Source organism: Antechinus flavipes, chromosome 5 (assembly GCF_016432865.1).
Source record: "Antechinus flavipes isolate AdamAnt ecotype Samford, QLD, Australia chromosome 5, AdamAnt_v2, whole genome shotgun sequence".
Taxonomy (NCBI): Eukaryota; Metazoa; Chordata; class Mammalia; order Dasyuromorphia; family Dasyuridae; genus Antechinus; species Antechinus flavipes.
The window spans coordinates 44,589,230-44,613,652 of NC_067402.1; the positions used below are offsets into that span (position 1 = coordinate 44,589,230).

Here is a 24,423-nt window from a genome sequence, read left to right on the forward strand (position 1 = left end):
TAAGAGATAATGGAAGCTGGGACTCTGGATTAAATACTCTAAATACTGGGTGAACTGGATGGTAGAAAAGGATGGTGATAATAGGAAGGGAAGACATATATAAAATCTCAAATGACTAATAAAATAATTCACACATACACACACACACACACACACACACACACACACAGTTCGCAGAACTCTTTATATAACAAACCTGTAAGATAGAACCTAGCACAACCATTTCACAGGTGAAGAAATTGAGGTTTACACAATTTAAGTGACTGGCCAAGGTGAGGATTTGAAGCCAAGTCTTACAGGTCTACATACAGTATGGTATTAATTATGACACATCAGGAATGAGATGGAAAGAGAAAGAGCATTAAAAAAATGACCAATCCACTCCAAGTCTGGGTTATGGGTGGGGAAAAAAAAGGTGTGAAGGTCAGAAATAACTCAAGGAGAGGTGGTAGGGATTTAGACCAGCAGATGATGAATTTGGCTCGGTGCAACAGAATGTTCCCCTGCAGACTGTTTGCCCTGGGCAAATATTATTCTAATAAATTGGCACAAGCACTGAAATGATATCCAAGTGTGATATTTTTATTTCATAATCAGAATGCAGTTGTGTGGGTGCTGCTGAAATATGTGTTTACAACTTAAGTGATCTTAGAAAAGCTAATTGGATACAAAAATAATTCAATTCAAAGTAAACCACATAAATACCATGGCCCCCATCACTATCACTCACATGGATATAATACAAATATTGCTTAAGGGAAGATGGGAAATTCACAGTGCACAGACTTGAAATAAATGCTTATTAACTGCTCTTGTCTTTTTCAAAATTCTCTCTCCTACTGAAACATTCCTATGGTCATTGAAATTGACTCAAAATATTGCATATAACATTCAATTCACATAAAGGGATCTGTGAAGATTCGTTCCCTTTGCTTTCCTTCCCTTCATACCAATTCGCGTTCTTATTACATTATTTGTGTACATTTCAGGATTAGGAAAAAACGGAACAGGAACTGAACAGTTTATAGCACAATATCATGACGACAGATATTTTCTAGAGCATATATGAACAATATTAATAGCAGCAACTTTGGCTTCTTTAATGGAATGAGGAACCTCCTCATCCTTAAATTCCACAATTATGTACTAGATAAATGCCCTTTCCCACGGCCTTGGGACTGCAGTAAGAGTTCCTCATATGAATGACCTTCTCAGCTGTAAGATTTTGAAGAAACCTTTGGAATGGAAGCTCCTTGAAGGGAGAGGGGCAGTCTTTTTTTTCCTTTATGACTTACCCCTCCCTCCCCGGCACACATAATACATAGTAACCACTTACTAAATGCTTGCTGATCACTGATAAAGAACTTGAGCTACTAACACTAACAAAAAAAAGAATGAGTGGCTGTATATAGTAGACCCTCACTAAATGCTTGCTGATGATCGATGGAGAGCCTGGGCTGCCAATTCTAACCAAAAAAAAAAAAAAAAAGAGTATTAAGTGCCTGGTATATGGCTGATGTGATAGAGAACCTGGGCTACTAGCTCTAATAAAAAAGAACCTAGCGCCTGGTACACAGCAGGTACTCACTAAATGCTTACTGATGATAGAGAACCTGGGCTACTACTCTAACAAAAAAAAACTAGGACCTCGTACACAGTAAGCTTGCTGATGGGTTACTATTCTAACAAGAAAAAGCTATATGAGTTGGTTTAGTCATGAACCCCTAGTAGCATTTTTTGAGGGTGGCAAAGTGTGTTACATATGTCATCTCAATGAACCTTTGTAAGAACCCTAGGAGATAACCTATTACCTATTTCTTGCTCTTCCCATTATTCCCATTTCACAGATGAGGAATCATAAAGCAGCCAGCAATGGGGATGTAATTCAAACACCACTAGCTACAAAACACTGACACCTACTGGCCAACATGCCGATTGTGCATATTCCCATATTTGGCTTCCCTAATCTCCCCAACAACCTTTAGCTTCCACCTCAATACTCCAGAGTAAAGATTTGGGGGGGTGTTAGGGTTTCACAAGGGGTTCAAAACCATCAGGATATGTCAAGTGATCCCAAAGATCCCTTCACAATGGAGCCAAGAAGGAATCAAGTGCAGGAAAAGGAGCATTGACTCTAAAGTCACTCCAAGCAACCAACATTTATTAAGCACCAACTATGTACCAAGCACCATGCCAAGTGATGGGGATATCAAAAAAGGCAAAGAAAAAGGAGAAAAAAAAATCCAGTCCCTGTTCTCAGTCTAATACAGGGAGAGAATATGGGTAAAACTGTTCCTGCTGCTCAATTGTTCGCTCTTTGCGATTCCACTTGAGGTAACAAACAAGACAAAAACAGAATAAATCAGGAGTAGTCTCAGAAGGAAGGCATTAAGGCTAAGGAAGGCCAGAAGGGAGTTTAAGGAGGGATAAAGGTTCGAATCTCACCTGAGACTTAATACGTGATCTGTTTCCCTATTTGTTGGAAAAGATGGTTCCAGATCAATGATCCCATCTCTACCTTTTCCCCACAGTGAGCCCACTTCTGGTAGGATGTTCCCCTACTCCTATAGGACCCCACCGCTTCTCTAAAACTCAGTAGCAGTTCCTTTATAAATTGAAGAGGTAGGGCTTGATGGCCGCTGGGGTACTTTCAGATCTAAATCTAGTAAGATTATGATCCCATAATTCCTCCAATTTATGAGAAGTATATTGGAAAATACCCAAGGGAAATACCGAGAGATAGGCAAAGATTAAAACAAGACACTTGTCCCCCAGAAGCTGATAGAAAGGAAGATAAAACCAGTTCACCAATAAGGAAAATATGAAGTGTCAGTCAATAAATATTAAGCACCAACTATATGCAAGGCACTACTCTACAAGTACTCAAAAGGTGGGGACAGGGGAGTCAGAAGAACCACCAAGGAGGAAGAAATCAAGCTGACCCTTGTGGGGAGGCTTGTTAGAGCAGTAGGATTTAAGATGGTCATCGATGGATGAATAGAATTTCAGTGGGCAGAGCCAGGGAGGGAGGATGGCAGTATTAAACTTAGTAGAAATTTCACAAAGACCCAGAAGGGAATGAATTCATGCCAAGATTATGTGGCTCACAGATCTAAGACACAGACAAAAGGCATTTCCCCACGACTACTAAACAAATTCAAAAGCCAAGAAGTGAGTACCATCAGACTGAATCCATTAGGTACAGAGCAAATGTTCTAATGCAGCTGAAGGGATGACCACCAATGAGAGACTCCCGAGGTCTCTTGAGGTGAACATCTAAAACCCATTTCAATATACATAGTAATGACTGGGGAAATGATAAATTGATTAAATCCAGGATTGTAGAGAAATTTGAAAGGCAAAGAACAAATTATACTGTGAGCACAAGGAAGCAGCAGAATCAAGATCAAAGAAAATGGGTTAATGTTTCTCCTTTCAGGACAGGGGACAAAAGCTATAATGATGAACAAGATGAACCAGCAATAGTGAAAGAGCATTCACAACCAAATGTATTTAAATGGGGAATTCGGGGGGAGAGAGAACAAGAGCCATTTTCAAATATTCTTCCACTTGGTCCCAGGAGACAGTCCATGTGAGGACATAGTTTAAAAAAAAAAAGTGTAAAGTAAGTGAAATGTGAGAAACAGCTTCCTAATAATGAGAGCTGTCCAGCACTGAAAAAGCAGCTTAGGGAGCTAGAGTTCCTGTTCCCTGGAGATCTCTGAGGGAATGCATCAGGAGCACTTGTCAGGTGAGATTCCTTAGGTGTATTGGGGTGACAGAGAATGAATTATCATTCAAGTGTGGGTTGGACTATGTGTCCCTCACAATTCTGAAATTCGGTGATCTTGTAAAGGCCAGATGGCAAGCGTACAATGACTAGACCTTGGAAGCGGTGAGTAATATACATATCTTGCATGATTTCTCCTGAATCATGGGTATCACATTGCTTGCCTTCTCATTAAGTGGAGGAAGGGAAGGGAGAGAATTTAGACTTAAAATTTTTTTTTTAATAATTTTTTAAAAAGTAGTAGGCAGAATACTGAGCTGACCACTGGACTGGGGGGTGAGTTTTTGTCCTGAATGTATAAAGATGAACTAAAAGACCTGGTGTCCTTCCACATGTAAAACCATGATTCATGAACAGATAAGGAAGTAGCAGAGACACAATTAACTGAGCACTCCTAGGACACTGAATCAGGCACTGAAGCTTGGAAAGGAACAACCTATGAGGGAGAATAGATAAAAAATAAGGATAAGGTGCCAACACTATCACTATTAGTTTTATCTCTTTAGTTCTCCATTTCATTATTTCTAACAGGAAGTTGCCAGACAAGATCATCCCAAAAGAACCAAGTAATAAATCCCTTTATCTTTTTAAAAAAATCCACATGGATAAATGTATTTATAGCTAAAATCACTTATGTTTAGTATATATATATCCTTTTGTAGATCCAATCTCCCTTTGAAAGAGTTATCTCTACAAGGACATGGATAGTGTCAAGTTTGCCCTGCAAGTAATCATTTTTACTGCCAAGTTCAAGTGAGAATAATGTCATTCTAGCCATTTTGGAAGGATGACAGCCATATAGATCAATTAATTTGCTGTTCTGTTGAGTCACTTCAGTCACGTCCAACTCTTCCTAACCTCATCTGGAGTTTTCCTGGCAAAAATACTAACATGGTTTACAATTTCCTTGTCCAATTCATTTTACAGAGGCAGAAACTGAGGCAAACAGGGTTAAATGGTTTGTCCAGGATTGCGTGGCTAGTTTCTATTCATTTCAATACTTAACTGTCCACCGATTAATTGTTGTGTGTTGTTCAGTCATGTCTGAATCTTCACCCCATAAATAATCTGCCTTTATTAAGTGCCTACTAAATGCAAACAAGGAGAAAGGATGCGATCATAGTATTTTAGAACTGCAAGGACCCTTAACTAGCTATTTCTTATATGAGTAGTATTGGCAAAGACTCCCTCTGGCAGAGGATCACTGCAGAGGGCTCTTCCAAGCTCACAGCATACCCTTTTGGGGTGCTTTTGCAGGCAAAGGCCCCATGAATGGCATGTGCAGAGTTGCTACTGGGTGATTCAGAGACCATACTGGGCAGTACAGGTTAACATGAGTGGCCAGAATGGAAGCATGACACTGATTCCGGAGTCCAAGGTCCTGGGTTCAAATCCCATTTCTGATGATTAAATTTCCTGCACCTGTTTCCTCATCTGTAAAGAGAGTAATGGCCTACTCCATGTCCCAAATTCCCTTCTAGCTGTAAGTCTAATGACTAAGGACCATATTCAAGAATTGATTTAATAATCATTGGAAGGCTAAGGGGGGAGAGAAGGTAAAAGAGGTCACCTTCCTCAGATTGCCATGCCCCTGAAAAACGAGATATCTACCTACTTCTGGATCCTGGAACTAATGAATATATAAGCTATGGCAAGATCAATCAGCTTGTTGGTACCTTTAAAGGGTGTCCCAAGGAAGGAAGCCTAAAATCAAATACTACATAGGAATTAACCAGGTGTCCCAAAGCAGCTCGAGATCATGGAAAGAGCTCCCAGCAATATCCACCAATGTGCCCAAGTTCTGCTTTTTCTGTTCCAGGCATGTGACCCTGGTTGGGTATCTGAGCCTCTTTGAGCCTCAGTCTCTTTCTGCAAAACAATAATAATAATAATAACTAGGATCTACAAAGTGCTTTAAGGTTTGCAAAGAATTTTATGAATATTATTTCATTTTATCTGCCTAACAACCAATTCTGGAAGGTAGGTGACATTTTAAAATGCAGAGACTACCATCCACCAAACCCATAAAGGTCATGCAAAACCATTACATAAACTAAGTGCTCTACAAATGTATTATTATTATTATTAACAGACTTCAAATGCAATACTCAAGGTTATATGTATTTTTTCTTCAAAAGCAGAAAGGATAAGGGTCAAATAGGTGACATCTCTCTAGGACAGGTGGCTAGTGATTAATTACTTCAGCCAAGTACATCAAAGGATTACGAGATCTAGGTCTCTATGGCAGAATTCAGAATCTGATGCTGTCAGGATTTTAATGGAAAATAAGGATGCATTAGTTGAAAGTATCTCCAGAGTGGCTGAGAGAAACATAGATGGAACTGAAAAGAGAGAACATTTATTTCCTCTTTAACTTGCCTTCCTACTGCCTTTCTAAAAAAGCTCCTGAATCAAAAAGTCCTTGGAAACCTGCCTGAGCTAAATGCTGAAAGCAAAGTCCTGAGAGAAAAAATAAAATATTGCCAAGTGTTCAACATTCCCCTATCACCGAGAAATCTCTGTAAAACACCATAGTAGTCTGTTCCGAACTCCAAGCTCCCTCCCCCTAATAAATTTAACAAACCCCATATAAATTATATTACCAGCTGAACAAATAAATAAGAAAAGATGACTTTCCCGTATAAACATTTCACCAAAATGCCTCTCCCCACTTACGTAGAAAAATAAGAAATCTGATTTCTTCACATCACATCCATTATAAATTCTAATTCCACCTGGGCAAGCAGCCCAGTGTCTATTTGCAAAGCTAAAGGGGTAGACTAGCACAGGTTAAGGCAGACAAAATACTCCGAAATGGGGATGGAGGCAGAAGTGCAGAGGAAGGTCTCCGTTCAGGGAGAGCGAAGGATGATCTCTGTAATTTCTGCCCGGCTTCCCAGTCTCATTGGGATCCCGTAATAGGCCGTTCCCGGGCTGACATACACAAAGGTACTCTGCCCCACTTTGTACAGCCCCACAAAGAAGGGGTTCAGCAAGTAAGCGCCCACGTTCAGCGGGAAGATCTGCCCCCCGTGGGTGTGGCCGGAAAGGATCAGGTTAATGTCCGGCCGGGCCTGCAGGGCCCACTTGGCCGCCAGGGGCTGGTGAGCCAGCAAGACGGTGACGTGGTCGGGGCTACAGCCGTCCAAAGCCTTGTTCAGGTCCATGCCGTGGCCGGAGTAATGCAAGACGTCCGCCTCGATGTCATCCACGCCGGCCAGGCAGAGCCAGTCCCCCCCTCCCCCGGCTGCCGCGGTCCCCGAGGCGGTCACCTTCACGTTCTCGTTGTGAAGGGGCTGGACTTTCAGGGACTTGAGAAGCTCAAACCAGTTGTTGACGTCGGACGTGTAGTACTCGTGGTTCCCCGTGACGAAGTAGGTGCCCAGGCGGGAACGGAGCCGCCCCAAGGGCTCGACGGCCGTCCTGAGGACGGAGGCCTCGGAGTCCGAGAGGTCCCCCACGATCACCGTGATGTCCGGCTCGAGGGCCCCCACCATCCGCACAAACGTCTCCATCTTGGTCCTGCCCACCGTGGGGCCCAGGTGGATGTCCGAGAGCAGCGCGATCTTCAGATTGTTCATGGCCGGGGGCAGCCGGGGAACGGGCACCTCCACGGTCTTCACGGCCGGAGGCTGGGCGGCGTTGAGGAGCCCCATCACACTGAGCACGGCGGTCACGAGCACAGCCAGGACCGGCTTCAGCAGCGACTTCCTGCTCTTGTCGAGGCTTCCGCCGGCCCTGCCCCCCCTCCAGGCCAAGAGCTGGTAACCCTGCTCCATGCAGCCCAGGATGAAGAGAAAGAAAATCATAATGATATAAGCGCCGAGACTAGAGTAGGCCGCCATGGAGAAAAAGTAGGGCTCCTCGGCCACGAGGAAGAGCATTGTGAAGAAACTGGCGTGCGCCAGGCCCAGGAAGGTCAAGATAGCCGCCTTCCAGGGCCAAAAGCAGACCCCCTCGGCGGCAGGGGAGCGGTAGAGGGCAGTGACCGTGCTCCTCCAGATGTACAAGGAGCCGATCAGCATCAGCGCGTTGGCGAACAGGGCCAACTGCAGCCTGAACAGCCAGCGCCGGGCCCCGATCTCCAGGTTCCCCGACAGGTAGGTGCGGGAGACCATCATGGAGAAGAAGACCGCGGCCGCCGCCAAAGCGGCCTTTGCTTCCAGGGACAGCTGTCTGAGGGCAATCATTGTTTCTGCTCCAAGTCTGTCTCGACTTTCCCTTACGACAGCAGGTCCTTTAAGCTCGAGTCCAGCCGAGATGCCTTCAGGTCGGGTTTGCCTGCAACCAGGAACCTGCGTCAGCTATTTTTCAACATCCAAGTATCCCTTTCCCCTACAGGGTAGGAAATCTGCCCAGGTCCTACCCTCCCCTACCTAACTTACAGAGGCAGCAGGCAGAGAACTTTCAGTGAAAAATCACACACACACACACACACACACACACACACACACACACAGAGACACAGACACACACACACAGACACACACACACACACAGACACACACACACAGACACACACACACACACAGAGACACACACAGAGACACAGACACAGACACACACACACAGACACACACACACACACAGACACACACACACAACACACACACACACACAGAGACACACACAGAGACACAGACACAGACACACACACACAGGCACACACACACACACAGACACACACACACACAGACACACACACACACACAGACACACACACAGAGACACAGACACAGACACACACACACACACAGACACACACACAGACACACACAAGACACACACACACAGACACACACACACACACACAGATACACACACAGAGACACAGACACACACACACAGACACACACACAGAGACACACACACACACACACAGACACACACACACATACAGACACACATGCACACACACACAGACACACAGACACACAGACACACAGACACACACAGACACACACAGAGACACACACACATACAGACACACATACACACACACACAGACACACACAGACACACAGACACACACCCACACACACACAGCAGAAAGGCTGCGGGAGTACAAGGAGCCCTGTGAGGCCTACTAGAATCAAAGTCAGAATGACTCCTGTACTGCCCTGCTGGCTCCCCAGGAGGCTCACAGACCCTTTGGGAAGATGGATAGCTGGCTGAGAGAGGATATTATACTTAAAATTACTATGACTCGGATTCAAATCCTACCTCAGCTATTTGCTACCTGTATGACCCTGGACACATCTCTTCAATTCTCTCAGCTCAGAGAACTCACTACACACCCTTCCCTACAAGGTCGCTGAAAGGAAAAAACAGTAATTAAAAGTGATTTGTAAACCTCCTTTAAAAAGCCTTCTATTGAGACAGCGAGGTGGCGCAGTGGATAGAGTTCCAAGACATGGGGTCACAGACACTTATCACTTCCTAGCTATGTGACCCTGGGCAAGTCACGTAACCCCAACTGCTCCAATTTAAAAAATCTTCTATTACTATTACTGATTAAAATTCAAAGCAAGGGTGATACCTTAAAAGTTACCAATGATACAGGGCTCTCTACACTTGCCTCCTATGGTCTATTAGCACCTCAAGGAATAAGGACCTAAATCTTTTCCCTCATGTACAGAGAGAAAAGCCATGGATTTGGAATCGGATCATTCAGCTCCAACCTGCCATCAGTTACTTGGGAGAAGAGACAGAATGCAGCGCTTGGAATTGGGAGCAGCAGAGTTCAAATCCCACCTCAGACACTACTGATGACTCTCAGATGTCAGTTAATTCCTTGTAAACTGAAGGGGATGGACTAGACGGCCTTTTAAACACCCTCTCTGATCTAAATCTATGACCTTATAACCCATCTGCTCTTGGGCAACTTGCATATTCTCTCACCTAGAGCAGGCACTTAACACTTCCTGATTGTACCTCAGTTTCCTCATCTGTAAAATACATTTTTTGTATTAGAGGAGGGTTCCCCTCCACCACTATGCTGCTCCCGTGATGTCCCCAAAGTAAACGGGAGTATTCCAAGGAAAAAATTGGACCATCGGTTCTCAAGATTTTCCTATACTGAAATCATAAGGAGTTATATGTGAATGGACAGAAATGGGGAAGAGGGAGGGAGTGATTGTGATCTGGAAAGAAGAGATAAAAAAGGAAAACTTGAATTAAGGAGCCAACTCCCAGCAGTCACATGACCTGTACTCACAGGGCCTGCGGGTTTGCTGATAGCAAAAGTGCCTTGGACCTTAGAATTAATCACTCTCTTGTACCTTGAAACCCAAGACACCTTCCAGGAGCCTCACCTGCCTGAGCTGGCTACATGGGGATTTATGGGGGGCAAGGGCATAAGCGCACAGTGCCAGGCATGTGCTTTTATAAATAAATGTGTGGGTATGTAGTTATGTGTATGTACGTGTGTGTATACATACATCACACCTGCCAAGCTGGGTACCTACTTCCATAAACATATGTGTGTGTCCATACACACAGACATCGGCCCCCAGATAAGCCTGTCCAAGGGGACAGTTACAGTGCCAGGCAGGTGCTTTTATAAATATAGATGTACACTTACAAGCCAGGTATGCACTCTTATAAATAAATGTATATAAAACAGATACATACATACATTTAAAGTGCCAAGCATGTGCTTTTATAAATATAGATGTACATATAAACAAATAAATGTGCATATAAAATTAAAATAGACACACGTTTAAAGTGCCAGGCATGTGCTTTTATAAATATATATGCACATTTATTGCCAGGTACATACACACACACACACATCTATAGTACCAGGTATATACTCTTATAAAAATATAAAAAGAAAATTCAGTGCCAAGATATGGCTTTATAAATTATATATATACATACACACACACACACACACACACACACACACACACACACACACACATGCTTTTATATATAAATTATTTTCAGTGCCAGGCATGTGCTTTTATAAATAAATGTGTGGGTATGTAGTTATGTGTATGTATGTGTGTGTATACACACATATCACATCTGCCAAGCTGGGTACCTACTTTCATAAACATATATATATAAGTAAATTTACAGTATCAGTTATGTACTTTTATAAATATATATAATGCACATTTATAGTATCAGGTATGTACTCATATATATATTTAAAGTGCCAGGCATGTGCTTTCATAAATATACACGTGTGTGTGTGTGTATTTCTACATATCACATCTACTAATCTAGGCACCTGCTTTTATAAATATATGTAAATTTATAGTGCCAGGCATATGCTTTTATAAATAAGTGTGGGTATATACGTGTATATGTATATACACATGTATCTACCAAGCTAGGTACCCAATTTTATAAACAAAAATATGTATATTTTAAAAATGTATATGCCAGGCATATACCTTTATAACTATTATCTCACTTGATTTTATTTGGGCAAACAACTTTTAAATTACTCTTCCCTTAGCCAAAGATACGGACCCCTTTGGCATTCTGAGGGAGCCTATGGACCCCTTCTCACAATGTTTTTAAATAATTCAAAGAAATATTAAATTTCTATTCGAAATCAGTGAAAATAAACGTGTAACTTTTTTCCTTATGCAAAATACATCCATGTTCTCGCTAAAAATCTATCCAAGGACACCAAATTAATAACTCCATTACTTGGAAAATAATTCTTGAATATTTTCCAGATTTTTTCAGTCTAAAAAAAAATTCTCTCAATATCCCTGCCGTCTGTATAACCAATAACATATTCATTGCCTTAACTAATGGGTGGGAGAGGAAGCAAAGGGAGAGAGAGAATTTGGAATTCAAAATTCTAAAAAAAGAATGTTAGGGGAAGCCAGGTAGAAAAGCAGATAGAGCACTTGCCCTGGAATCAAGAAGGCTTCACGTTTTTGAACTCAGATGTTGGGTATGTGACTCCAGGGTTTAAAAGTTTTTTTAAACAATTGGAATATTTTACAAAACATGCCCATTTTTTTAAACCCAACAATACTGACTGCCTTTTTAGAGTTCTGTGCTTTTAATTAAACATTTTAAACTGAGTATGAGAGATGTCCTGAATAATTATCAAAGGGTGAATTTTATTCAAAGTAAAAATCCCATTTCTTGCAGGCTAAGGAATTCTTCCACCTTCTCCCCCAGAAAAGACAGTAAGCAAAGCCTGGGGGAGTTTGTGCTTCACCCACTCATCCTCCAACAAGAGGTGGGCGGATAACGCTCTCCTCCCCAGCCTCCATCCCAGAGGCCTGCAGTCGGTCATCCACAAGCAGTAATGCATTTCATCTCCCACCTGATGACTCAACGACCAAGGCGTTTAACAAGCCCAAGTAGCCGCTGGCTGCTGCCTGTGCTTTCAAGGGGCCTCGGATCCCCCTCACCCCCACTTTTTCACAGCAGACACGCCCTCGCAGCCTATCCTAGCATCCTCTGGGTGAGGCTGGCCCACATCTGGTCACCCGCCTAAAAACTCCTGCTCCAACCATGGCGAGCGAGGCCGGCTACTCTGCTCCTAAACTGAAAGAACTAAGCCATGGGAGGTGGGATTAGGGACTTCGAACACTTGTCAGGGAAGTTCTGGGACAAAGATGGGCAGGACCCACTAGGGAAACGAGCAAGCCCAAGCGGGGCCTGGGCGGAAATAGGCGGGCTTCCGGCCTCAGTTTCCCCATCTGTAAAAGGAGACGCTGGCCCTGGGGTAGCACTGACTAGTCCATGAGCTAGGAGATGAGAATTTCCTGCGGGGGCCCCAGCCACCGACTTCCGCAAAGGCTCGGGGAGCCTAAGATGCTACAGGGACCCCCACTTCCTTTTCCCAGCCCAGCCGCCCCAGGGACCAACCAGGAAACTGACTGATCTTTCCTACGTAAGAGAAAAGCCCGCGCTGAACTCCGCAAATATAAACACTATAAGGACCATCCCCGGGCTGGATAGCCCGCCCTATCCCACCGAAAAGAAAGAAAAGCGGAGGGGAAGCTCTGCCCAGGAAGCCCCCCAAAGCTCCTCCAGGCCCCAGGCGGGAGAGCGCGCCCTCATCTCCCCACCCCCACCCCAACTGCTGCCCGTGGCGCAGGAGAGTGCGGGGAGAAAACAAAACCCTCCTCGGCCGGGGACCAAGCGGCGGAGAGTCGGGGGAAGTGGGGGCCCGCTAGCTTTCCGAGGGGGGGGGGAGAGTGGCCAGGGCCCAGCCCCCAGCAGGCAGCTCACCTGGGAGCGCCGCGTCTCCAGAAGCAGCCGGTAGCAGCGAGCCAGTCCTCTGCACCCGGCTACAGCATCTGCTGGCAGCCCCACGCCAACACCAACCAACCCGTGCCATACACCCCCGGCTAGGAGAACGCTGCGTCCTGGCCAAGCACGCACGAACGTCGCGACAGACCGACCCTTCGCGTGGGGTCCCGGAACACCTACCGGCGAGTAGGAGGGGGCTGCTCGGCGGGCACGAGCCGCCGCCGCCCCAGTCCCGGCCCCCGCGGCCCCTCCCTCCGAGCTCTCTACCTGCACGCCCAGCTCCGCCGCGGAGAGCAGCGGCTGCAGAAGCAGGAAGCACAGCAGCGCCCGGTGAGCCATGTCCGAGCCCCGGCCCCGGCCACGCGGGCCCGGTGGTGCGCGCAGTCCGCTAGGGCGGCAGTGCCCGCTGCGACTCCCTGAGTGCTCGCTGACTGCGGTCGGCCTCTCCTGGCGAGTCTCCTCCTCCTCCTCTGACCCAGTCCCCGCGGCCGCCCCGAGCCAGGCTGCTTACATACCCCCGGCCCCAGTCAGCCGACCTTGCATCATCAGGCGAGCCCCGCAGGCCCAGGGGCTGGCGGCGGGAGGGGGCTGGGAGGGGATTGTTCTCTTGTCCCCTGTGGAGCTGCACGTGGGACATGTGACACCCTCCCCAGGGGAAAGCGCGCCTGTAAAATGTTTCCTGGGGGCTCCCTGCTTTGCTTATCCAGCGCGCTCCTCATCTTCAGAGATCTTAGTCACTCGGGCTCCACCCTTGCACAGCAAGGTTAAAGCTGAGAGAAGGGCGAATGTTGGGGGTCTAGATAACTCTTTCACTTGCCAAAAGAAAAGTCCAGAACTGGGCTTCTTGTCCAGACGGTCCTGGACGCAGCACAACTGGCACGCAGTAGGCACTTCATAAATGCTTGTAGCCCGGCTGATCCCTGGGCCTCTCTTTCCCCAATTAAACCAGTCTCTTTTCCATGTAAACGGCTGGGTTATTATAGCACTTGGCGTTTCTATCTACTCCTTCTAAAACATGTCTTGGCTACTACTGTCTCTTCAGAACCTTCCAGGCAGTCTTGTCAGGGAGTGTGGATGTGGCGTTGTGGGCTATCGTGAGACGGAGGATGTGGAGGGAGAAATGGAGCTAGAACGGGGTTTTTCACTTCTCTGATAGCGGGGACCTCTTACGCAGTGTCTGAACTTAGGGACCCTTTCTCAGAAGAAGGTCGGTTTTGTTTCCTTTTTTTAATGCATGAAATATATAAGATTGCAAAGGAAACTAAATTGAAATAGTTAAAATATAGCAGTTAGGTAGCCCAGTGGATAGAGCACTGAGCGTGGAGTCAGGAAGACTTCAGACCCGGCTTCAGAAACTCAATCCTGTTTGCCTCAGTTTCCCAGCCTGTAAAAAAGATCTGGAGAAGGAAATGCAAATCATTCCAGTTTTTTTTGCCAAGAAAACCCCAAGTGGGGTCATTAAAAGTAGGGCACAGCTGAACAAGTCATCAAAAAATATATATATTTTTTAAGTTCGTAAACTCCATGTTAAGAATCCCACAGTATCTCAAAAGGAACTTGACTGAGAGGACAAAAAGTCAGTAATTCCAATATTGTTAAGAGGGAAGCTGGTCAATACCAGTACAGACTAGCCAAGTAAATCATTTTATCTAGCTACTAGCTTCTTACTATGAGACACTTATGTGAAGCCTCTGGTTGTTTTATTGTTTTTTTTCCTGAAAAGCTCAACAGATCATAGATTTGGAGTCAGTAGAGATTCAAGAGATCATAAAGTCTAACCACCACCACCACCTCCCTTCCCTATTTTAAAGATAGGAAATGAACAAATTACTTGACCAGAATCACAGTCCAGACATGCTGGATTTGAACCTTGGTGTTTTTTACTTCAGGTCTATGGCCTTATCCAGTAAGACGTGCTGTTTATGAGATGAATCTCACAATAATCTAATTTACCATATCCACTTACTTACTAAATCATTCTATGCTTGCTACATAGAACATAACCCTCTTCCCCCACTCTCCAAGACTAAATGTCCCCTCCCTGAAATTACCTTGGATTTTCTAGATATTTTGCATATATTGATAGTCTTCATATTATTATTTTATTACCTTTTAGTTACAGGGACTTTTGCTGTCTTTTTTTTTGCGTAGCCAATTGGGGTTAAGTGACTTGCTCAGGGTCACACAGCTCGGAACTGTTAAGTGTCTGAGGTCAGACTTGAACTCAGGTCCTCCTGACTTCAAGGCTGGTGACCTGTCCACTTGGACATCTAACAGCCCCTGCTGTCTCTTTCTTAAGCTACAGTCACTGCCTGTTGGACATGTCAAAATGTCAAAAGAATATTCTATAGACATCTCAAACTCAACATATCTAAAGCCAAAGTCATTATGTGCCCCCTTTCTTCCCTTCTCAAACCTATTCCTTGAACTTCTCTATTTCTATTGAGAAGGGCATATAGATGGCACAGTGAATTAAAGCTTATTTACCCAAGTTCAAATCTGGCTCCAGACACTAGCTATATCACCTGGGCAAGTCACCCAAACTTGTTTGCCTCAGTTCCTCATCTGTAAAATGAGCCAGAGAAGGAAATGGCAAACTACCCCATTATCTTTGCCAAGAAATTCCCCAAATCAGGTCACAAAATTGGACGAAACTGAACCGATTATATCGAAATTTCTCTTGAGAGTACCATTGTCCTTCTGAATCTATTGGCATTAATCTCAGCTCTTGACACTCCCTCACCTGACAAATTCAGTCACTTGCTATTGAGCAGCTAAATGTTTCAGCAGATCGAGTATTCACCCCCAAGTTACTGGTACTATTTTCATTTCTCATTGAGGAAGCTGAGTGGCAAAGTAGATGAAGTGTTAGAACTTGGAGTCAGGAAGGCCTGACTTTAAATCCAGCTTTAAATATTTATTAGCTTTGTGACCCTTCATTTTTGCCTCAATTTCTTACCCTGTAAAATTAGAATAAATAATATCTACCTTCCAAGATCATTGTGATGACAATCTAGATATTTGTAAAGCTTAAAATGCCACGTAAATGCTGGCTACTATCATTGCTTGTAATTTTGAGTTGTCCCTATTTACTTTTCCATTTGTCCTTTTTTTCCAAGTATGTTCTCAGTGAGAATGTAGTCACGAGGACAGAGATCATAAACTTCCCTTCTTTCCTATTGAGCAATTGACATTGATTTTGATGCCATTTTGTCATGGAATCCACCATACTGTAAAATTGCTTAAGCCCATTTCTTTATCTCTGAGTTAAATTCAGAAACTGCTTTCCTCTCTGAAATAAATTTAAAAGAATCAAAGGAATCAATCAAAGGAATATATTGTTTCTACACATTTTTCTGCCCCAGGTACAATGAAGGGAGAACTCTTATCTCTAACAAGCCTTGTAAGAAGCAGGTGGGCACCAGGAAGTCTGTTATCTCTACGAGACTGGCTGTTCTTCAAAAAAGTCTGGACTGTTAGCCATGCAGATGGACACCACTAAGGATCTTTCTGTAACAAGATGGAAGGAGGGATTGTTGCTAGTTGTTAAATTTCCATCCAGTTATATTGTTTTCCATCAACTATGATACTTCAGACTTTGTAACCAGTCATATTGTTTTATGCTCTTGTTCTCTTGTATTTCCCCAAACCATATGAAGACTAGTGAGCCCTGCCTCTTGGGAAATTTGGTCATTGAGAGAGGCCATTGACATAATTTATTGCTTATAGCTAGTCTAATATAAATTGATCATGCTTGGACCTTTGTCTCTCAGTTTATCTTAATTTTCAAACCTAACAGTATCATCTCCCTGCCAAAACCCAGAAGAATAACCAAGGCATTATATGTTTGATTCTACCCCCTCCCCTCCCCCCAAAAAGTCTGGTTTTAACAAAAGAGAAAATGAAGAATCTGTTATTTGCTTTACAAAAGGACGGTTATTTTACAAATTGATTTAGGATGGGATTTATTAACTAACAACATCTCCCCCTCCCCAAGCATTAAAAATAGGATTTTACTTACAAAAATTAGATTCAGAGTTAAATCATTGCAGGAATTAATAATAATAGCAGCTAGCATTTATGTAAAGCTTTAGAGTAGCATATATACATGATCTTGATATTCCCAACCACCCTATAAGAAGCTGTTTTATTAGGAAATTGAGGCCAAAAGAGGTCAAGTAACAAGATTTGAATTCTGTGTCCAAGTATAATTTCTATCCACTGTGCCTCCAGCTGCCTCAGCTTTTTTACAATTTTGCAACCATTATACAAAGCCAATGTACAGTCAAATGAGGTTCAGGTAGTGGTGATTTAATGCCACCCATTAACCATTTCAACCCATTACTATGTAAAAAAAATTTTTTTAATGTACTGATGCTAAGTGAAATGAACAGAACCAGGAGAACATTGTAATAGGAGTAACAACAAGATTGCATGATGATCAGCTGTGATAAATTAGCTCTTCTCATTTACCCAAAATAATTTGAAAAACTTGGTATGGAAAATGCCATCAACATCCAGAGAAAAAACTATGGGGACTGAATATGAATCGAAGTAAGTATTTTCACATTTTTTTTTTTGTTTTTCCCTTTTGTTTTAATTTTTCTTTCCAACGTGACTAATATAGAAATATATTTTAAATGATTGTACATATATAATCTATATCAGATTGCTTGCTGTCTTGAGGAGGAAGGAAAAGAAGGACAGGAGAGAGAAAAAAATTTGAAACTCAAAATCTTTAACATTCAATTCAACATTTAAAAGTGAATTTTGAAAACTATCTTTACATTTGATTGGAAATTTTTTTTAATTAAGTGAAAAAATAAATCAGGAAAAAAATTTATAGAGGGTATCTCTCCCAGGAAATAACTGAACTAGTTTTTAATTATAGAATAAAAGAATTGCCTAGGGTACTTGAAAGTTAAGAAACTTGCTCAGAATCCTAGAGCCAATACTTGTCAGAGGCAAGATTTCAGAATTTCACTCAATAAATCAACTATTCCTCTTCTTGCTTCTATTTCTTTATTTTTAAATGGAGAATCCATATCATTATAGTATGAAGCTTGACAGGATAAAGAGTAGTCTTGGAATCAATCAAGGCTAAGCTTAAGAAATATCAGTGGCTACACAGTACCTTTAGAACAAAATAACATCTCAAGTATTTAGTGTTCTCTGTAATGTTTCAGCATGATCACACATTATTCCCTCTGGAGTATTCTTCTTTCCCAATAAAATGGTCCTTTTGGTGTTCCCCATAACCAAGATTCTATGTCTTGCCTCTGTGACTGGCACTGTTCTCCGTTTCTAGAATGTCTTATCTCCCCATCTCTGCCTCTTGGCACCTCTAGTTCCCATTAAAATTTGACTCCAAGGCCTCTTCTTTCAGGAAGCTCCTCCTTATTCCCATAGCGATTAGTGTGTCCACCAAGTCACTGTGTATTTATTTTGGAAATATACTGCTTAAGTTTTTTTGGGGACAGATTGTATTCTCTTTGTAGGATCCTGGGTGAAAGGCCTGTCTCATTTTTGTCTTGATAAGCAACTACTACCAAATGGATGAACTCAAAAATCCATTTGAGAATATATTGGAGCCCATGACAATGCCTGCAGTATTGCAAGTGCTTCAGGAATGATTGTTGGTTCAAATGACTGGAACTAAAAGATCTTGCCATATACTATCTACCATATGCTATCTGTGTGACCTTAGGCATTGGTCCCAAGATAACTCTAAAAACAGAACTTGGGGATTAGTAAAATAACAGGTTATGGTGACATTGGGAAAGGCTACAAAGATTTATGGATCTGAAAACCTTGGGCTAGACTCACATGTAAGACTTGAGCAATCTTCTTCCTACAGCAAATGAGTAGCCTCATATGGGGCTTTCTATCAGTCCCATGATTGATTCAAAGAATAGCATTATCTTGATTTTATGAGAGTCAGCAGTCCAGTGGTTAGCACCCTGAAATAAGAATCAGGAGACCAGGAGCTCAATAACTCCATATCTCCTTCATAACAAGATAAATAGGAATTATGGGGGGAAACTGCAAAGCTTAAATGGAATTGGAATTTGAGGGTATGAATCTTCTAAGGATCTCAGAAGATACCACCAATTCCCTTCCAATCTACGTTTTTTGGTCTTCAGCTTGGATTGTTGCAGGCACTCCATATGAGGCTAATCTGAAATGGGCACTTTATGGAAAATGTAGTCTTAGCTCTCTGTGGTACAAGCTAAAGGGAGGATAGAATCCCAGAGCCCAAAGTCTGCCCCACCTCACCCTACAAGTTTTTATTCCTGTCATTTTAATATAACATTTTATAGATTATGAAATGTTTTCGTATCCCTTGCTTCTTTTGCTCTTTAAAAACCCCATGAAACTGATGAAGCAAGTTTTATTGTACTCATTTTCCAGATGAGGAAATAGATACTCAAAAAATTTTAAATGAGTGGTTTGCCAGTTGTAGACCCCAAGGTCATATGGTTAGCAATTGGCAGAATCTTAACCAAGTTTCTATTTCCTAACTCAAGCCTTTTACCACCACACTATGTTTCATCATCAGTTAATCTATGGTTTTAATTATTATATTATTATCCTTGAGTCAGAGAACCAAACATTTATAGCCATAAAAAGTCCCAGAGGTCATCAAATCCAATTTCTCATTTTCTAAGTGAGAAAACCTGGACACCTAAAAGTGAAGAGACTGGCAGAGTCACATCCAAGTGTATAAATTCTGGAGTCCACAACTATGAACCACGTTTTAGCAAAAATCCTTAAATTGGGGTCTATGAGCTTGTGTTTTTAATACATTGATGAATGAATGAAGAATTTATCAAGGGTTTGTTTTTGACAGTGTTTTTCAAAATATTAGTTCCCTTGGTAATCCTATATGTTTTAGTTGATACATGTAAAAACATTATTTGGAAAGGAGTCTACAGCACTGCCAAGGGGAGAGCCATGACCCTAGAGTTAAGAGAACATTGTACACAATAATAGCAACAGTGTGTGATGATCAACTATGATAGTCTTAGCTCTTCTCAGCAATACAGTGATATAAGACAATTCCAAAATATTTGTGATGGAAAATGCCATCCACATCAAGAGAAAACTCTGGATAGTGAATGCAGATTGAAGAATACTAGTTTCATCTTTTTCTTTGGTCTTTCCCTTTTGTTCTGATTTTTCTTTTACAACTTGACTAGTTTAGGATATGAAGTGTATCTAGTATGGAAATCTGTTTAACATGTGCACATGTATAACTTATATTTCTGTCTTGGGGAGAGAGAAGGGAAAGGACAAGGGAATATGGATCTCAAAATCTTACAAAAATGAATATTGATGTACAAAAATGTGACAGCCCTTTTTGAAGTGGCAAGAAATTGGAAACTGAGTGCATGTCTATCAGTTGGAGAATGGCTAAATAAATTATGGTATATGAATATTATGAAATATTATTTTTCTGTAAGAAATAATCAGCAGGATGATTTCAGAAAGGCCTGGAGAGACTTACATGAACTGATGCTAAATGAAGTGAGTAGAACCAAGAGAATGTTGTACACAGCAACAACAAGATTATCCTGATGGATGTGGCTCTTTCTAACATTGAAGTTATTCAGACTGGTTCCAATGGTCTTGTGAAAGAGAGAGCCATCTACAACCAAAGAGAGGACTATGGGACTGAATGTGGATCACACAATAGTATTTTTACCTTTTTTGTTATTGTTTGCTTGCTTTTTGTTTTCTTTCTCATTTTTTTTCCTTTTTGATTTGATTTTTCTTGTGCAGCAAAATAATTATATAAATATATCTAGAAGAACTGCTCATGTTTAACATTTAACATGTTTAACGATTATTGTCAAAGGATATGAACAGACAATTCTCAGATGAAGAAATTGAAGCTATTTATAGACATATGAAAATATGCTCCAGATCATTATTAATTAGAGAAATGCAAATGAAGACAACTCTGAGATACCACTACACACCTGTCAGATTGGCTAGAGTGACAGAGAAAGATAATGCGGAAGGTTGGAGGGGATGTGGGAAAACAGGGACACTGATACATTGTTGGTAGAATTGTGAACACATCCAGCCGTTCTGGAGAGCAGTTTGGAACTATGCTCAAAAAGTTACCAAACTGTGCATACCCTTTGATCCAGCAGTGTTTCTACTGGGCTTATACCCCAAAGAGATACTAAAGAAGGGAAAGGGACCTTTATGTGCCAAAATGTTTGTGGCAGCCCTGTTTGTAGTGGCTAGAAGCTGAAAAATGAAAGGATGCCCATCAATTGGAGAATGGTTGAGTAAATTGTGGTATATGTACGTTATGGAATATCATTGTTCTGTAAGGAATGACCAGTGGGATGAATACAGAGAGGCTTGGAGAGACTTACATGAACTGATGCTAAGTGAAATGAGCAGAATCAGGAGATCATTATATACCTCAACAATGATACTTGTTTGAGGATGTATTCTGATGGAAGTGGATCTCTTCGATAAAGAGAGCTAATTCAGTTTCAATTGATCAAAGATGGACATTCAAAGAAAGAACACTGGGAAATGAATATATACTGCTTGCATTTTTGTTTTTCTTCTCAGGTTATTTATACCTTCTGAATCCATTTCTCCCTGTGCAATAAGAAAACTGTTTGGTTCTGCACACACATATATTGTATCTAGCATATACTGTAACCTATTCAACATGTAAAGGACTGCTTGCCATCTCGGGGAGGGGTGGAAGGAAGGAGGGGAAAAATTGGAATAGAAGTGAATGCAAGGGATAATGCTGTAAAAAATTATCCTGGCATGGGTTCTATCGATAAAAAGTTATTTAAAAAAATTATTTGCTATTTATGGAAAGGAATGAGGGGAAAGGAGAGAGAAAAAATTTGGAACATAAGGTTTTGCAAGAGCGAATGTTGAAAACTATCTTTGCATATATTTTGAAAAATAAAAAGCTATTATATAAAAAATTATTTTAAAAATAAAAGGAGGATTCCGGGAAGATTGTGAAGTAGGTTGGTAAATTTCAAGCTTTCCAGATTTCTCCTATAAACAGAACAAATTTGCCCCTCAGGGTGAACATATACTGCTGAAAAATCAAGATTTGGAGCAGAATAGGAGTCCTCCTGATACAACCCAAGAAAATCTGAAGAAAGATCCAGGACCACCCAGGGCCAAGATTAATCCATATGAAATACACACATCTCAGGCTAGCTCCTCAGAAACGCCAAGGGGCAAGCTGGGGGTGGCTGGAGCTTCAGCAGGAACCACCTCCCAAATTGTTTGTCCAGTCAGGTTGCTCCAGGAAGACTAAGGGAACCTCTGTTGATGGAGAAGTCCAGGCCCAGCTATGCCCTGGGTGAGAAGGAACCAGCACACCAGAAGTGCAGGGGCAGTGGGGCAAGGGCACTGCTGACTGTGGACACTTGCAGGAGAGTGGAACTCTTGCTATGGGGTTCCAGATCAGAGGGGAGAGCTGAAGGGAAGCTTGAGGCACCATCCCACCACCCCAGGATTAGAGATGCTTACACAAATGCCTCTTATTAAAAAAAAATAATAATAAACTGGCAAAGAAGGAAAAAAATGACTATAGAAACATACTGTGGTAACAGAGGACACTGAAATAAAAAAAGCTTCTACCGCAAAGAGCAATGTGAAATGGCTCCCTGTCCAGAGAGAATTTATAGAAGAACTTAAAAATTAAATGAGAGACATTGAAGAAAAACTTAAAAAGAAAATTAAAACCATCCAAGAAAAACAAGATTATGAGGGAAAAAAAGTTAATCAACTAGAAAAAGTGATACAGAGTCTCAAAGACAAAAATAACTCTTTAAAAATTAGAATTAGGCAAGGAGGTACCAGTAAAGCTATGAAAGACCAAGAAATAACAAAACAGATTCTAAAGAATGAAAAAAAAGTACATAGGAGCATTATTGCCAAATTTCAAAACTCCTAGATCAAAGAGAAGATCAAAGTTGCAAGAAACAAGGAGAAAAATTCAAATATGCTGGAGCTATAATTAGAATTATAAAAGACTGTAGGTCCTGCAATCATATCTATCAACCATCAAAAGAACTAGGCCTGCAGCCAAAGAAACCATATCCAGCAAAATTATCTATAATCTTGAATGAGAAAAAATGGACATTCAATGAACTTGCAGATTTTCAGGATTTTCTATCAACCAAAATCTAGCTTAATAGAAAATTTAACATATAAGAGTCAATATCAACGATCAATTTCAAGGAACTCAACATGGACAAATTGTTATGCTTTTTTTTTTCTTTATATGTATAGCTCAAAAGACAGATTGCGGCAGAGTTAAAGATAGCAATCATGTCATACAAAGGAGGTTCAGAGGAAGAATAGACAGAGGCATTAGAGGGGAAAGGAGAGCTTATAGTTCTGAAAACCTCACATTGACATGGGTTAAATTGGCAACACTACATTTACACTATGAAAGGTATAGCACCCTCCAAAATCTATAAAGAAATAAGGGAATGTTAAGGACTATGCCTAGGAGAAGGGGCAGGTCAGTTCTCCTAGAGCCTCCACAGTTGTGAATCATAAACTTGAAGGCACTGCAAAGCAGCTTTAGCATATATTCCTTGTGAATTGGGAACGAAATAAATTGAAGGGAAGAGGGAAGAGGTCAGACAATGCAACAGCCTCTCAGTTGAGAGATCAGAGAACACAATAGCCTCTCCTTGTATCATCATCATCTGCTCACATGAAGAGATCCATTCTACAGGTCTGAGTCAGACCTCCGGCAGCCGCTGGCCGGTGGCTCCTGTATCACAAGGGAGGATGGGTAAATGGGGAAGCAAAGGGTAAGGGAAGAAGAAAGGGGAGGGATCCATGCATGGGGAGAGTTTAAGTAATAGCAAAGCAAGTTAGGAGCAGAATTAAAGCAAAGGGTCAGCAGGGAGAAGAAAGATAAATGTATGGAGATATGTATGTTGATATATGTATAAATCTACATATGTAGACATTAATATGTCTTTTCTTAATTATAGCCTTTTGGGAGACGGAGGAGATGAAAGGGGGAAAAAAGAATAAAATAAATAAGGTGAATAGCAGAGAACAAAAAACAATTTACATACAAAGAAGTAAAGAAAAGAAGGACAATCATGGATATGATTTCTTCTGATTTATATACACACACTAAGATGACAGGAAAAGATAATGATGAATGTTGGAGGGGACGGGGAAAACATTGTTGATGGAGTTGTGAACTGATCCAGTCGCCCAAAAGGCTATAAAACTATGCATAGTATTTGATCTAGCAGTGTCACTACTGAGTCTATATCCGAAAGAGATTATAATAGAGAGGTCCTTTCCTCTGTGCAAAAATATTTGTAGTAGCGCTTCTCTGCACTTTGTAATATTCTTCTCTC

The 24,423-nt window shown here is 41.9% G+C and overlaps 2 protein-coding genes across 2 annotated transcripts in view; both read right to left on the reverse strand.

The window, feature by feature from the left end:
- GLB1 (galactosidase beta 1) overlaps window positions 1-13,976 on the reverse strand; it is a 73,469-nt gene extending 59,493 nt beyond the window's left edge. Inside the window, exon 1 of the mRNA XM_051961838.1 lies at window positions 13,298-13,976. Coding sequence (XP_051817798.1) covers window positions 13,298-13,369 — 72 coding nt within the window. The 5' untranslated portion in view covers window positions 13,370-13,976. The remainder of the gene's footprint in view (window positions 1-13,297) is intronic.
- Window positions 562-8,059, reverse strand: TMPPE (transmembrane protein with metallophosphoesterase domain). The gene has a single exon (XM_051961840.1). The coding sequence runs from the start codon at window positions 7,978-7,980 to the stop codon at window positions 6,643-6,645; it is 1,338 nt and encodes a 445-aa protein (XP_051817800.1). The 5' UTR covers window positions 7,981-8,059; the 3' UTR covers window positions 562-6,642.
- Window positions 13,977-24,423: the final 10,447 nt, after the last annotated feature.

Bases quoted from the DNA above. Each gene is read 5' to 3' on its own strand.
- TMPPE (XM_051961840.1), bottom strand. From the start codon at position 7,980: ATGATTGCCCTCAGACAGCTGTCCCTGGAAGCAAAGGCCGCTTTGGCG.